This window comes from Polyodon spathula, chromosome 23, assembly GCF_017654505.1.
Source record: "Polyodon spathula isolate WHYD16114869_AA chromosome 23, ASM1765450v1, whole genome shotgun sequence".
Taxonomy (NCBI): domain Eukaryota; kingdom Metazoa; phylum Chordata; class Actinopteri; order Acipenseriformes; family Polyodontidae; genus Polyodon; species Polyodon spathula.
In genome coordinates this window covers 20,155,022-20,172,223 of record NC_054556.1, presented here as the reverse complement: position 1 = coordinate 20,172,223, position 17,202 = coordinate 20,155,022, and the positions used below count along the sequence as shown (strand labels likewise).

General features: G+C 40.0%; 1 protein-coding gene across 2 annotated transcripts; it reads left to right on the top strand.

The window, feature by feature from the left end:
• The first annotated feature begins 686 nt into the window (after positions 1–686).
• On the top strand, positions 687–9,782 carry LOC121297804 (1,25-dihydroxyvitamin D(3) 24-hydroxylase, mitochondrial-like). 2 transcript variants are annotated; one of them, XM_041224312.1, is made up of 12 exons: positions 687–958; positions 1,446–1,636; positions 1,944–2,037; positions 3,098–3,194; positions 3,771–3,862; positions 4,623–4,734; positions 7,677–7,822; positions 8,075–8,241; positions 8,375–8,453; positions 8,735–8,932; positions 9,214–9,325; positions 9,751–9,782. In XM_041224312.1, the coding sequence occupies exons 1-11, from the start codon at positions 782–784 to the stop codon at positions 9,322–9,324; spliced, it is 1,464 nt and encodes a 487-aa protein (XP_041080246.1). In that variant the 5' UTR covers positions 687–781; the 3' UTR covers position 9,325; positions 9,751–9,782. The 2 variants fall into 2 exon arrangements, with proteins under 2 accessions (XP_041080246.1, XP_041080245.1); XM_041224311.1 differs by having other exon boundaries at positions 687–1,018.
• The last annotated feature ends 7,420 nt before the right edge of the window (positions 9,783–17,202 follow it).

Below are 17,202 nucleotides of genomic sequence, written 5' to 3'. Positions count from 1 at the left end.
GGATCCAGGAGTAACACAGCCAATGATAACGAATACAAAGACCAAACCCCCCTGCTCCTACTGCAGCTGCTGTCACTGACTGCACTACATTCAACAGTGCTGCCACCACTTTGTTACAATGTGTTTTACTGTAGAAAGAAACTTTAAACAAACAATTGCACATGTTCAACATACTGTACATACTTTTCGAAGTCAACAGATTTGCTAGTTGCAAGTCAAAGTAGTAGTAGAAGCACACGCTATTTGCAGGTGTACAGAAAGGCTTTCCTGACCGATCTTCAGTACTGTGCTGGTCACCGAGTTCATCTCCACAAAACATGTGAACTTTAAAAACCAGGGTTATACAAGTGAACCTGGACTGCCTTGATTGCATATGGAGCAGTGAGGAGTGTAATGTGATCTGGAGTTGTTAAGCTCCCTCGCTGATTTCAATCAGATCGGAATGTGTATCCAAATGAACTGCATCACCCTGTGTGCGTCAATTCATAGAGTAGTGAATGAGGACACTTCCTTCATCTACCAGGGTTCAAAGCAAGTTTAAGTAACAACGTGGTTCTAAAAATGAATGGTGGGCTCGTCAGCCACACCAGCCCGTCTCAGCCATTGATTGGCTCCCGGTTAACTTGTAACAAACATCCCGTGGGCTATATATTGTAGGAAGGTGTGACCCGTTTGTCAAGTGGAAATACCAAATCTACCAGTGAAGGTGTTTTCAGAATTTGTGAGCTTTTTTGTTTGTTTCTTGGTGTTGTAGTTTTAATAATAAAAACAACATCTAAATATGAGACCTCAGCTCAGAAAAGCCCCACAGGTTTTTGAATTCTTGAAAAAGAAAGTGGTGGGAGTGCAGCACACTATGCCCAGGTCCTCCGCTTGTGCTCTAGACTCCAAGGATGTCAGTTTGGCACCCTGTGGACACGGTGTCACCTCCATCCCAGGACCCACCAGCTGGCCAGTGGTGGGTAGCCTGTTAGAGCTCCTTCTAAAAGGAGGCTTGAAAAGACAACATGAGGCACTGGTAACTAAGTCAATTAACTAAATACCTACATGAAAGTAAAGTAATTGAATTGCTACACGGGGAAACATCGCGTGTTCTTGTATCAGACACAAAAAAAAATCATTTATTTATGCATGTATTTGTTTTTCTTTCAAGGTAGTAGAACATGCTGCAGATAGTTAAGCTGTGCACGTGCAGTAATCATTTGCATACAGATGCTTTCTGCCTACTGTGTTCGGCGAGAGGGAGAGGGAGGGGGATGAGATGGTATTAAAATATAAATTTGAAGAATATACAACGTATTTAATTTTGTACCTACTTTATGTTTTTTTTTTTTTTTTTTTTTTTTTTTTGTGTTGTTTTTTGGATTTGGAAATAATCTTACACAGGCGAATGTATGCGTAATTACGCATAATGTTTTTTTTTTTTTTTTTTTTTTGCTTCACAGGTTCACTATCACAAGAAGTTCGGGAAGGTTTTCAAAATGAAGTTGGGATCTTTTGAATCGGTCCACATCGGTGATCCTTGTCTCCTGGAAGCCCTGTTTAGGAAAGAGAGCAACTGTCCGCAGAGGCTGGAGATTAAACCCTGGAAAGCATACAGAGACTACCGAGATGAGGCGTATGGGCTCATGATACTGTAAGTACAATTCAGTGAGGCACACAGAACGCATGAATAAAAAAAAGATAACAAATATTCACCAAAAAAGGTGACATTGTTTTAACTAAATAGCTATAAACGAAGAATATACTTGAAAAACAGTTTGGACGTTTCTTGTTAGGTAAACTTGTGAAACACTTGTAAGTGTTGTAAACATATAGCATTATGCTAAACGTCTATTCTAAAACAAAGTCTAACAGTAATGGAACAAATGTATTACATGAGAATTAATGTATTACAATCTGGAATTAAAGTTTGATAAATCGAACCTTTATTTCACACGCAGGGAAGGAAAGGATTGGCAAAGGGTCCGCAGCGCATTTCAGCAGAAGTTAATGAAACCCAGCGAAGTGATGAAACTGGATCGGAAAATCAATCAGGTATTTATCGTGCAGCTTAAAAGACTTAAAACAAATTATTACAACAAGAAGGGATATATCATATTATTTTATGAGAAGAGCATACAAAAGGCAAGCGCCCGATAAGGAATACAATTGTGGATATCCCGGTTAACATTTTATTAGTTATAATACTCCGCCTCACTTAATAAACGCAATTTGGGAAATGTATAGCATTAAAAGGGTTTCATGTAAGCTGCTGCACGGTATTGCGCTGTTTCACAGCACACTGTAGAGTACAGAAAACGAGTCGTTACAGCTTTTTGTGTTTAATTATTGCTACATTTTTTTGTTTTGTTTTTTTTTATGCACCACTATGGCCAAAAGTTTTGCATCTCCTAGAAAAAGATTGAGACATAATTAAAAAGAAAACTGTATGAACATAATTTAAAATGATTTATTTAGCACCCTGTAATCAAATAAACTGCTAAATTCTATCGCAAATATCTTCCGGACGCGATTAAGATTAAAATTATTGTCAGCTTTTTGTTAAATATATGAAAAGCTGCAAAGTGTTATTATAATTAAATATGTTAACGTAACATTGCTCAGCAGGTTTCATTCGACTGTATGAAGAAAAAATCGCTAATTCTATAGGTTGATGCAAAACCTTTGTCTACAGCTGTACACTCCATACTTATGCATAATGACTAACAGTGTAATACCTTGTGCATTGCGAATTCCACAGCAATACAGGTATATTTCTTGTATCAATTTCCTTTATTTTCTATTGCTTATTTTCAAAGGTACTTGTGAAGCCAATGTCTCATATAGTCACCATTCATGCTCAGTCCCTACGTTTGAAGTCGTATTGAAGGGTTTGCTTTTATATGTAATAGTTGCTAACATATTTCGGGATTATATTAACATAAAAATTTAGAATATTGTTGCAGAGGGATTCGTGGTTAAGATGGTGTTTATTTGTTTTTAAGACAAATAATATCCTCTGTTCTCGACTGTGGCTTAAATGCAGATTCGATATGCTTAAAATATGTTTAAAGAATATTTTCCATAATATTTTTTTTTTTTTTTTTTTTTTCAGGTCATGGCAGACTTCATTGAAAGAATGGGGACTATTACTGATGCAAACGGCAGAATAGAAGACCTATACTGTGAACTGAACAAGTGGTCATTTGAAAGTAAGCATGACATTATTCACACTAGCATGAATACAAATACTTAATACAAATATTTCATGAAATTGTTATTATTTCTACAGAAAAAAATATTATTAATAATTCTGTACTATACCAGTTCCAGGCAGCTTTACACCCCCTAACTGCTCCATACATTGAGTTTGAGTACAATATCCTAACTTGTTGCATCTTATTAGTATAATTTGCACGTACTGTAAACTATAGTGTGTTTCATTATTGATTTTGTATTGAACCCTGTACTGCCCTGTAAGTTTCCTTGGATGAAGGTGTCTGCCAAATAAACAAATCAATAATTACTACTACCACTACTAATAATAATAATAATAATAATAAATAATAATAATAATAATGGCAGTGTGATCAGAGATACGGGTTCGCTTGTATAACCCTGGTTTTCAGAATGGTATCCTGGTTTTTAAAGATCACGTGTTTTGTGGAGATGAACACGATGTCCAGCACAGTGCTGAAGATCAGTCAGGAAAGCCTTTGTGGGGTGTGGAGTGCACATTCTTCTGACACACTCACATTTCTCTCAATGCCCTTTCCCTTGTGTCCCAGCTATCTGCCTGGTGCTCTATGACAAGAGGTTTGGGCTCCTGCAGAAAGAGGTGGACAAAGAAGCTTTAAACTTTATAAAGGCAATAAAAACAGTAAGTGAGAACAATGCAACAGTCACTGCTGTGTTGGGATCATGACATGTTCATGCTCACACTTGTGGAGTCTATTTTAATGATCTAAACAATGACAGATCATAATATTGTCGCCCTTTATCTGTACATAGTGTTGTCCATCACAGGTGATGTATTGATACGTGTTGATAACAAAAACAAAACACGGTGAAAACATGTTCATGATAGAGCAGGTATACCATGTTTAGGGTGGCGGTATTATAATCCATTGCTGGATGGGTCATTAAAAAAGAAAATTATTGTACGCTAGTTAATTCAAGCCTGTTACCATGTATGAAATGCATCTAATGAGTATTGTTCTAAACACATTGTGTTGGTTCTGGCGGAGTTGTTTCAAGATAATAGAGTAAGTGTTGACCAGAATATTCACAAAGCTATTGGTTGTGCATAATGACAAAATTGTGTTGCTCAAGGGGATACAAGACTAGACGTAGACATTTCAAGACATTTGTCATTTAATTAACAACATTTCTTGTACTGTTTCTAAATAGCAACAGGGAGTTGTATAGTGTGCCAGTCTGTGTATCTTCAAAAGCATCTGGGATGGTGGGTTCATTGAGTTCATCCAGTTTGACCGCTACATGATTGTAGTGCTAGAACAAACACATTTCTTAACTCTAAGCCTGGTTTGTGAAGAGAGTAAATGGTTTGAAGTGTGCCAAGTAAGGTGGGGGTGGGGTAGCATTCCAAGAAGGATGGTTTTCTTGTGTCTTTCTTTCAGATGATGAGTACTTTTGGCACAATGATGGTGACTCCAGTGGAACTTCATAAAAGCTTGAACACAAAAACCTGGCAGGACCATACAGATGCCTGGGACTGTATATTTAATACAGGTATGTTATGTATGCATGTATATACTGCAACTAAAAGGTATTCAACCACCCGCGAATCTGTGGTGTTTGGGGAAGGCTATTATCCGTAGTGACCATCGCACTTATACCGCACGTAAGCAAAATCCTGCTAAAGATTATTCAAAAACGCATGGCCTCATCTGTCGAGAGGGAACTCCCTGATGTGCAAGCTGGATTTCGAAAAGGACGTGGAACCAGAGATCAAATTTCAAACTCGCGGTGGATCATGGAGAAGACTCGCTTATATCAAAAGAATGTGTATATGTGTTTCATCGATTACAGCAAAGCATTCGATTGCGTTGACCATGGCAAGTTATGGAAATGTCTGAAGCAAATGGGCGTCCCAGAACATCTAGAACAACGAATAAGATCACTCTACAAGAATCAAGAAGCCACGGTCAGGACAGCATTCGGCAACACGGACTCGTTTGAGATCGGAAAAGGCGTTAGACAAGGCTGCATTCTATCACCGGCCCTGTTCAACCTATATGCCGAAACGATCATGAGACGATGTAATCTGGAAGAATCACCGATCGGAGTGAAAATTGGAGGGAGGAACATTAACAATCTTCGATACGCCGACGACACGACTTTGCTCGCAGAGAGTGAAAAAGACTTAGAATATCTGGTCCGAAAGGTCAAAGAAGAAAGCGAGCGCATGGGTTTGTACCTCAACATCAAGAAAACAAAGGTAATGACAACAGCAGGCAATGGTACACTCCACTTGACAATTGACAATGAAGAAATCGAATCAGTCCAAGATTTCTTCCTTGGATCCAAGATCGACCGAGGTGGCGAATCGGGACCAGAAATCAAACGCAGAATCGCACTTGGGCGCATCGCAATGCAGGGAATGGCAAAAATATGGAAGAGCAATGACATCAGCATAGCAACAAAGACTCGCATAATCAATGTAATCGTTTTTCCGATTTTCACATACGCATGCGAAAGCTGGACGCTCAAGAAGGCCGACAGAAGGAGGATCGATGCTTTTGAACTTTGGTGTTGGAGACGATTGCTGCGAACACCATGGACGGCAATGGTCACAAACAAGACGATCCTTGAACGTGTCAAACCACAAACATCGTTAGAGGGAAAAATCACGAAACAGCGGCTCTCATATTTTGGACACATCATGCGAGCTAATTCCCTAGAAACAGCATTAATGCTCGGCACAGTCAGTGGGTCAAGAAGAAGAGGGCGTCAGAGAACCCGCTGGCTGGACACAATCAAGGCTGACACAAACATGCACATGAAAGATCTGAAAGAAGCAGTCAAAGACAGAAATGCGTGGAGAATGATGACCCATAAAGTGACCGAAAGTCGGCCTCGACTAAACGGATTTTAATAAAAAATAATAATTATCCGTAGATCTACATCCAATTCATGACTCCCAAGATTGTTCAGCATTCAGAGTGATGTCAAAAGATCCCTCCCAGTCATTCTGTATTGGTATTAAATGGATAACATTTGGAGCACCTCTGTCCTGATACAAGTTTACCTTGATAAATTTCCACAGAATGTTTAGAGTTATCCTTTGCTTTTGCCATGTTTAATCTATGCATTTAAAATAGTCTTGTTTCTTATCTGCTTTATGCATACCTCAATGGGCTTTATTATGCTTAAAATCCATTTGGGGTGAAGAGGGAGACAGCCAGGCAGCTAAGGGGAGCAATTGACGTCACTATAAAATATCCAGTCAGGTGGTGTGTGAGTGAACTTGGTACCACTTTAGCTGTATGTAAAGCATTGTCAACTGTGCTGTTGTAAACTGTATGACCTGCTATGAGGGAGAGGAGCCGGATATTTGTAGGAGGAGGTTGAGGTTAACATGAAACATTGACCTCTTTGTCACTGCTCATTCGAGACACAGTTTGTGTTGCTGCAGGCACATACCGCAGGAAAAATCTCTCTCTCTCTCTCTCTCTCTCTCTCTCTCTCTCTCTCTCTCTCTCTCTCTCTCTCTCTCTCTCTCTCTCTCTCTCTCTTTCTACACACACACATAAACAAAGTGTGTTTGAACAGTACAACCTCCTGTGACAAGTCATTTAGGTCAGCTCAGTATGACTTCCATTGAGGATGTATACTGGGTTTTTGCTGCTTCAATTGTTCACTATCTGTTAATGATTAAAACCGTAGCCCAGCAAAAGCTATTAGGTATATATATATATTAGAGTTTAATATATTATAATTACAATATGAGATACTAGCCCTCTTTATTATTTTCTTTTTAAGCAAAATATAATGCCACTAATTTACTGATTATGACAGAATGATGCAAGTTGTAATAAAGAATGGGTAAACTTTACATGTGACCTTAACAGTGTCACCACACATGGCAATAAATTAATGTAACCCTGCCTATAAATAAGTTGCTGTCAAAACAGCATGCCCACCACATGCACAGCCCTATCCCTGAAAATCCATGTATGAACAGTTTATTTTTAGCAAAGCACATGGATCAAAAAAACAACTTACAGTACCTACAGTAGCAGAACTGAGATTCACCTGATCCATGGTTAGGACAGCTTGTCCTTTCATTGTACTCTGAAGGTCTCAAGAGAACAGCGATGGAGCAGTAACTGATAGAGAAAGGCTACACGACTGCCAATATCCATCACCATTTTTGGGTGATTCCACTTTGCTTCTACAGTGCCTATACCCAGTATGTCTGTGCTCACTCAAACAGTTTATTGCAGTAGGTGGAGAATGGGGAAACAATGATGAATAAACCATGCACAGAAATGCCACACACGTTTTATGAATACTGGTAAAGGTCTGGTATTGGACAACTGAGTGTATTGTATAATAAATATGTGCCTTATTTATTACACTGTATTTGTTACACACACACACCTTGTGAATACCCACATACTCATGTGCAGTTCTACTAAATTTTTGTATTTGTTTCCTTTTTTCTTTAGCAAAAGTCTACATTGACCAGAGACTGAGTGCACATGCAGCAAATCCAGCAGATGACTTTCTGTGTGATATCTACCACAGCAATGATCTCTCCAGGAAGGAGTTGTATGCTGCTACTGCAGAGCTGCAGATCGGAGGGGTAGAAACAGTAAGCGAAGCCAGTAGCATACGTACTTAATGGCAGAGCTAAGATAAGCTAATTTAGTATTAACTTTGCAGAACTGCATTCTTGTACAGAATAAAGATAAACAATTTACCTTTTTTGTTTGAAATCATTCTGACGTAGTTTGAAAATGAGATGCACAACAGAGATAGGTGTACACGTATGTCACAAATCCAATATGATATTTAGTGGAACTAATGATAAATTATTGTTTCTTTTTTTGTGTGTGTCTTTTAGACTGCCAACAGCTTACTGTGGGCAATCTTCAATATCTCCCGGAACCCGCGTGTCCAGGAAAAACTCCACAAGGAAATTCAAGATGTGATTTCAGTTAACCCGATTCCCACTGCGAAAGACATTACGAAAATGCCTTATCTTAAAGCTTGTCTGAAAGAGTCTATGAGGCAAGTCCCTCCAGTATATTAATTAAAATGACATTAAGCCAGGCTTGCTAACCTTTCAGCAAATGTATGCCACTGAAAACTAATACAACATGATGACATAATCAAAGTTACTCATCAAACTGATGTCTTGCAGATTAACACCATCAGTTCCATTCACAAGCAGGACATTAGACAAAGAAACAGTGCTGGGGGATTACATACTGCCCAAGGGGGTAAGTACAAGGCTGTTTTATAATTGTTGCACACTTTTATTTTTTTATAAACCAGTAATGAGAAGGCACGCATCTGCAAATATGTGATTTTCTTTAATGTAGCATGTTGTAAAATAGATCAATATTGCTCAAGTACATTATTATACAAAGAGCATATCAATTATTTTGTTAAAAAAAAAAACCCTGATTGAAGGACCCTATTATACATCACATTGTACATGATCATATGTACAGCTTTTATACATTTCAACTTATTAACCTTTGACGTGTTTTCTTTGTAGACCGTCTTGATGATAAACAGCCAGGTGTTGGGATCCAATGAAGAATACTTTGATAATGGCAAGCAGTTTAAGCCTGAACGCTGGCTGCAAGACAGGAATTCTATCAACCCATTTGCTCATGTGCCATTTGGCATTGGAAAGAGAATGTGTATTGGGCGACGACTGGCAGAGTTACAGCTACAGCTAGCACTTTGTTGGGTAAGCATATGGTTATTATGCCACCACATTTTAATTTAGAGGCAGCCCATCAAGGACATTCACAGTGGAGGGGGGTGGGGTTGGGGGCGCTTGTGAATTACTTTTTTTAAATACTTGTCTGGATGTGTCATTCAAATAAAAAACACAGAGATGACCAACTGATTGATTGTGCGTACAGAAGCCATGTTCACATGGATAGTTTGCGGAAGGCTTTCGCAAGGACTGTGTAAGGTACTCCCCCCCACCCCATGTTAATATACATTGTGCTTTCTGCATTGCAGATCATAAAAGAATTTAGAACTGTGCCTACTGATCTCGACCCTGTGGAAATGAATCATTCAGGAATCCTCGTTCCTAGCCGGGAGATGCCAGTTGCATTTATCAGACGATAAGGTACTGCATGGATCACTCCTTTTATTACACTAGCAGTATGTTACCCATTAAAATAGTTCATATTTGAAAATAAAACAAAAAAACGGAAACCTACTGATAAAAAAGGATATCAGTCTATAATAAAGGAAAATAATTGTGAAGGTCGACAGTAATAAATAAGATCTATTTCTGTGCATTATGCAGTGCTCCCCCTTTATAAAGAGAACCCTTATACCACAGACCCAGTAATAAGACAACATAGTTGTGCCTCTGTCTCATAGGGTCCTAAATCTTTGTGAAAATGTATTTTAAGTCACCTGAACTTACAGTGTTTCCAAGACTGGTATCCTGCCCTCGGAATGTCATTTACAAAAAAATTAAAAAAACCTAAAGATTCAACTTGAAATGAAAGATGCCGAATGTTTGTTTTTACATATTTTTAACAGGTAACCCATGCAAGACGTTTTTACACTTCATCTAAAAAAACAGAAGAGATACCGTACTGCAGTTCAGTGGCCCTCTGAAATCTGTACTTGGTTCTGGAATTCGCTAAGGAAAAAATAAAACAAAAACATACCTGGTGTACTACGTTTGACAAGGTTAACGACCACAATATTGATAAGACGATAATATAATACAGAGCTGGACCAAACAGCCACTAGCAGAGTAGGGTGTGGCCTCTACTTACAGATAGCAGCAGAGTTAGGCTTGAGGAGCACTCTTAGACATTGCACTTTAATTCAGACATTGCCATTAGATCATTTTTTAATTAAACTCACACTTTATTTAAAACCTGTTTTTAATGTATAAACTGCTGGGAGAGTTCAAATGCAATAATAATAATAATAATAATAATAATAATAATAATAATAATAAGCTTTGACTATAGGCTCCTTAGTTCTTCACTTATTGTGCTTTGCAAAAAAAAAAAAAAAAGGCACTTTTTTTGTTGTTACCATAGTAACCTCTTTACATTCTATTAATAAAAGAATGCACAAGATTTATGATGGGCAATAATGATCTTACAAATGATATTACTAATTAATTTTGTTACCCTAGGCCCAAAACCAACCATAACCCAATAACCCTAAAGAGTTAGTACTCTACAGACGAAATAACAATTAGCATATTTATTCATCTTCGATTAATCTTGTTACAAAACAAGGACTGTGTTGTGACAGCTGCTATATTTATTAACTAGTGAATATGAACTTGCTTCTGTATATTTCTACTGTGTATCATATTTAGAACTGTGAGAATATTTGTGTATTGAAACATATAATACATGTTTTTGTCTATACATCATATCCCTGGTTTAAAAAAAAAAAGTAAATATATGTGAACATTAAAATCAGTGTCTAAATATTAAATGCATTATTTCAAAGCCTCTTTGTTTTGCATTATTATTATTTATTATTATTATTATTATTATTATTATTATTATTATTATTATTATTATTATAAATAAAGCCTCGTCAATTTATACTTAGGTAATGTGCATAGATCTTAAACATTTAGGAGGACCCTGTACTTTTTTAGTGTCGCTAAATCAGTTCTACTATATATTGGGAACAGTGTTCCAATTTGTCTAATAAACAGTCAGTCGACTTGCTTTCACCAAAGCCTAGTAACAGTTATACCAGGTTTTAATTTTAAAAATGACACCTGTGTTTGGCTCCCGTTCTGTTGCTGTGAAATCAGAAACACCCAACACCTGAGTCTCTCTTTGTAGCACACCTTAAAGCTGCACTACCGGAGGCGCATTTAAAATCAGTTTTCCATGTATACATTTAGCACCACTTCAGCTGCTTCCTTATCACTGCGCTTTCCATTACCAATACATTTTGTTCATTTCAAAACTCTCCGCAGACACAGAGCTGCCCTCTCCTCCATGCTGGTCTACACCTATTATACGCCTTCATGATTTATTTACTTGACAAGAGTTTCGTTCCCTTTTGCACTTCCGTGCCGCCCTGATCTACTGAAACCAGAGGACAGATTGAAATCTATAAAGAAGGGCACAAACAGAACTGAGGGACACGGATGAAATAATGAGAGGCCGTAAATCTACTGTATGAAGCATGAAAGGGAACAACGTATAAGACTTTCCTGCAGTTTAATAATGGCTTAAGTGTCCAAAGACTTTGAGGTCTTGCCACAGCTTATGAACACCCCTCCTTGCCAATCTGCCCTAGGGCTTTCTATAGCAGAGACTAGTGGGTTTGTAATGTGGACACCGTAACCCAATGAGGACCATATTTAGTCCAGCAAACTTATTTCACATGCTAACGGAACCGATTCGAACCCCGACTACCAGAGATGAAAGACAGAAGTGGCTAGTGAATGCTGTGGCTATTGAACCTGCAAGCTACTGGGATAAATGTGACTCTTTTATCTGACAACTTAGCATGCAATGGAAAATGTCTATTACGATAATGTGCACATTTTATCTCGATGTAGGCTCCTCATAAAGATAGCAATGTCTGGTTAATACTATTGACCTTGGGGAGGAAAGAAAAAAGTACAGTACACAATTCATAATCATATATTAATCTTTGTCCTGCAGCACATCAGGAGGGAAGCCTTGTCTATGTGTTACTGAAACAAGACAATGGCTATGGCTAGTTCCCTGGCTGGCTGGCTGGCTGGCTGGTGTTGGGTATGCCAGTCTGCAGGGAAAGTACAATGTCAGCTTTATTGGTCTCTGCAGAGTCACCCCCTGCTAAATTAAATTTCTTTTGTTGCAAGACTATAATTAAATGTTTATATATTATATGTCTCATCCACTAAATTGGTAGGTGATGCAAAACTTTTGGCCAGAGCTGTACATTCATACTGCACCCACCAAGTTTTTGGACAGAGTTTCTAAACTTTTTTGTCTCAAAGTTTTGAACCACATTCAAACTCTGTTAAGATATTGACACAATTACGATACATAAATGTATGTAAATATATATTATATATCTATATATGATATATATATAATATATATATATATATATATATATATATATATATATATCCTTACAAAGGAAAACAGGAAAAACCAAACCTGTCCTGCATAGCTTGTGCAGAGGAAAACAGCAAGAATGGACTTAACTGTATCGGATACAATCATCTCTGGACCTTTTTAAATGCTCGCAAATCCAACTCAACCTGACTGAATACTTACAGATGCTTAATTCAGATGTCTGCTTATACAAGATGGCTAAATCATTCGATTAGGAATTAAATATCTATCGTGTTTATTGCTAGTTTTGCAACTTACATAGGCGTTTTTTCTCATTGTGAAGAAATGTAGTATTTTATAATTTTGAAAATGTCCCCTGTTGTTCTGGGGTTTATTAGCTGTTTAGTTGATGTAGCGGTAAATACAGGTTTTACCATGTTACTCAATGTTACTACAAATTGGTCAATAGCAAGATAAGCGTGAGTTTGTAGAATACAACTTAGTGGGTTCATGCAGATAGTCTTGTTTTGTTGAGCTACAATTTGGTTATGCTAACTTAGGCCTGCCCTCATAAAAATGCTTGACAGAAAAATAATCTTTGTAAATGTGTTACAATCTCTATTACAAAGTGCAATGGTCTTTTTGAACTGTAAATTAAAAGAAATATGCGGGTACAGTATGATGAAAGCTTTGGCATAGTTGCTTAGTCATTGAGTATAAAGAACAGCAATGTATGCTGAATGCATGAATGCCCTGAGCTGACTGCCTAGCAGCATTGTTACACAATAAAGACTGACTGGTGTTTGAACTGATGTCAACCAATAAAAGACGGGTCTGAGGAACCAATGAACTTGTAAATGACTTCCTGCTGTTGATTTACTATGGAACAAATTTACTCAGGAAGGGTTCAATTAGAAAACTGTTGTTTTTCAACACACTTGGCACATTTGTTTTGCTTTGCCAAAAACAGGGCCTTGTACTTTTATACAATTGTTTCTCAATCATAAATAAAAATTGCATTTAGATGAAAAACTACAGCATTCAAACAAAGCTGTTTAATTAATAAGACATTAAATGACAAGTAATCTGAGGTAGTAGCAGTGTTTGAATTTTTGTTTTGAATAAAACTGGAAATGTATTATTTTGTGAAGTGACCAAAATTAATATAACGGATCAAATATTACTTTGGGGGCATTGGACCCTACACTAAAGACCTGAGATTAGTTCATCCACACAGACAGGACATGAAACTGCTCCCCTTGGACTATACGATAACACCACACAGCCAGGATATGAACCTGCTCCCCTTGGACTGTACGATAACAACACACAGCCAGGATATGAACCTGCTCCCCTTGGACTGTACAATAGCACCACACAGCCAGGACATGAACGTGCTCTCCCCGGTCTGTACGATAACACCACACAGCCAGGACATGAGCCTGTTCTCCTCAGACTGTACGATAACACCACACAGCCAGGACATGAACCTGTTCTCCCCAGACTGTACGATAACACCACACAGCCAGGACATGAATCTGCTCGCCTATGAATGTACGATAACACCACACAGCCAGGACATGATCCTGCTCCACTCGGACTGTACGATAACACCACACAGCCAGGACATGAACCTGCTATCCCCGGACTGTACGATAAAACCACACAGCCAAGACATGAAAATGCTCCCCTCGGACTGTACGATAACACTACACAGCCAGGACATGAACCTGCTCCCCTAGGACTGTACGATAACACCACACAACCAGGACATGAAACTGCTACACTTGGACTATACGATAACACCACACAGCCAGGACATGAACCTGATCTCCTCGGACTGTATGATAATATGACACAGCAAGGACATGAACCTGCTCTCCTCGGACTGTACGATAACACCAAACAGCCAGGACATCAACCTGCTCTCCCTGGACTATACGATAACACCACACAGCCAGGACATGAACCTGCTCCCATTGGACTGTACGATAACACCACACAGCCAGGACATGAACCTGCTCTCCTCTGACTGTACGATAACACCACACAGCCAGGACATAAACCTACTCTCCCCGGACTGTACGATAACACCACACAGCCAGGACATGAACCTGCTCCCCTTGGACTGTACGATAACACCACACAGTCAGGACATGAATCTGCTTGCCTAGGACTGTACGATAACACCAAACAGCCAGGACATGAACCTGCTCCACTCGGACTATACGATAACACCAAACAGCCAGGACATGAACCTGCTCCCCTCGGACTGTACGATAACACCACACAGCTAGGACATGATCCTGCTCCACTCGGACTGTACGATAACACCACACAGACAGGACATGAACCTGCTATCCCCGGACTGTACGATAACACCACACAGCCAGGACATGAACCTGCTCCCCTCGGACTGTACGATAACACTACACAGCCAGGACATGAACCTTCTCTCCTCGGACTGAACGATAACACCATACAGCCAGGACATGAACCTGCTCCCCTAGGACTGAACGATAACACCACACAGCCAGGACATGATCCTGCTCCACTCGAACTGTACGATAACACCACACAGACAGGACATGAACCTGCTCTCCCCGGACTGTACGATAACACCATACAGCCAGGACATGAACCTGCTCCCCTAGGACTGTACGATAACACCACACAACCAGGACATGAACCTGCTCCCCTCGGACTGTACGATAACACCACCCAGCCGGAACATCAACCTGCTGTCCCCGGACTTTAAGATAACACGACACAGCCAGGGCATGAACCTGCACCACTTGAACTGTACGATCACACCACACAGCCAGGACATGAACCTGTTCCCCTCGGACTGTACGATAAAACCACACAGCTGGACATCAACTTGCTCTCCCTGGACTGTACAATAACTTCACACAGCCAGGACAAGAACCTGCTCCCCTTGGACTTTACGATAACACCACACAGCCAGGACATCAACCTGCTCTCCCTGGACTGTACGATAACACCACACAGCCAGGACATGAACCTGCTCCCCTTGGACTGTACAATAACAACACACAGCCAGGACATAAACCTACTCTCCCCGGACTGTAAGATAACACCACAGAGCCAGGACATGAACCTGCTCCCCTTGGACTGTACGATAACACCACACAGCCAGGACATGAATCTGTTCGCCTAGGACTGTACGATAACACCAAACAGCCAGGACATGAACCTGCTCCACTCGGACTGTACGATAACACCACACAGCCAGGACATGAACCTGCTCGCCTCGGACTGTACGATAACACCACACAGCCAGGACATGATCCTGCTCCACTCGGACTGTACGATAACACCAAACAGCCAGGACATGAACCTGCTCCCCTCGGACTGTACGATAACACCACACAGCCAGGACATGAACCTGCTCTCCTCGGACTGAATGATAACACCATACAGCCAGGACATGAACCTGCTCCCCTAGGACTGTACGATAACACCACACAACCAGGACATGAAACTGCTACACTTGGACTATACGATAACACCACACAACCAGGACATGAACCTGCTCCCCGGGGACTGTACGATAACACTACCCAGCCGGAACATCAGCCTGCTGTCCCCGGACTTTCAGATAACACGACACAGCCAGGGCATGAAGCTGCTCTCCTCGGAATGTACGATAACACCACACAACCAGGACATGAGCCTGCTCTACCAAGACTGCACGATAAAACCACACAGTCAGGACCTGAACCTGCTCTCCCCGGACTGTACGATAACACCACACAGCCTGGACATGAACCTGCTCTTCCTGGACTGTACTATAACACCACACAGCCAGGACATGAACCTGCTCTCCCCGGATTGTACGATAACACCACACAGCCAGGACATGAAGCTGCTCCCCTCGGACTGTATAATAACACCACACAGCCAGGACATGAACCTGCTCTCCTCGGACTGTACGATAACACCACACAGCCAGGACATGAACCTGCTCTCCCCGGATTGTACGATAACACCAAACAGCCAGGACATGAACCTGCTCCCCTCGGACTGTACAATAACACCACACAGCCAGGACATGAACCTGCTCTCCCCGGACTGTACGGCCCTACTGCATATAGTATGATAATAAAAAAAAACAATCAATAACAGAAAAACTGATTACCCATTAAAGACTATATTATTACTGCTGGCTGTTTCTTTGCCTGTTTTAAATAGTACATTTAGCGAATTATTTGGTACAGGCTGTAGTCAACTGAGGCAATTGGTTAAAAGCATTCCTCACAAAGCAGACCCCAATGTACTTTTGAGCAAGCATGTTTCTCAGAGCACTAGTTCCAAGAATTACATTGATGGATATGTGCAAGAAAGGTATTTTGGTGGATAATGGCTGAAGCTTTGTTGCCCTGGGTAACGGGTTCTAGTCCTTGGGAGTCAGCAGTAGAGGTTCAGAGGTAATGAACCCCTGAGTATTTCCACTGCCATTTTTGTTTAAATCATTAAGAGAACTTAACAGCATGTGTGTGTGTGTGTGTGTGTGTGGGGGGGGGGGGGGGGGGGGGTCTCTTTAGTAGTGTATTTATAACAGCATGTGCAGGGGGGGAGAGGTCTCTTTAGTGTATTTATAATGGAATGTGTGTGTGCACACACCACACACACCGACACCACAGAAATTACGTAAATATTGTCATATACGCACACACAGTATATGCGTGTGTGTCTTTTAACGGTGTGTGTGTGTGTGTGTGTGTGTGTGTGTGTGTCTTTAGGGTATTTATAACAGCATGTGTGTGTGTGTTTTTAGTGTATTTATAACAGCATGTGTGTGTGTCTCTTTAGTGTATTTATAACAGTATGTGTGTGTCTTAAGTGTATTTATAACAGTATGTTTGTGTGTCTGTAGTGTATTTATAACAGTGTTTGTGTGTGTCTTTAGTGTATCAATAACAGT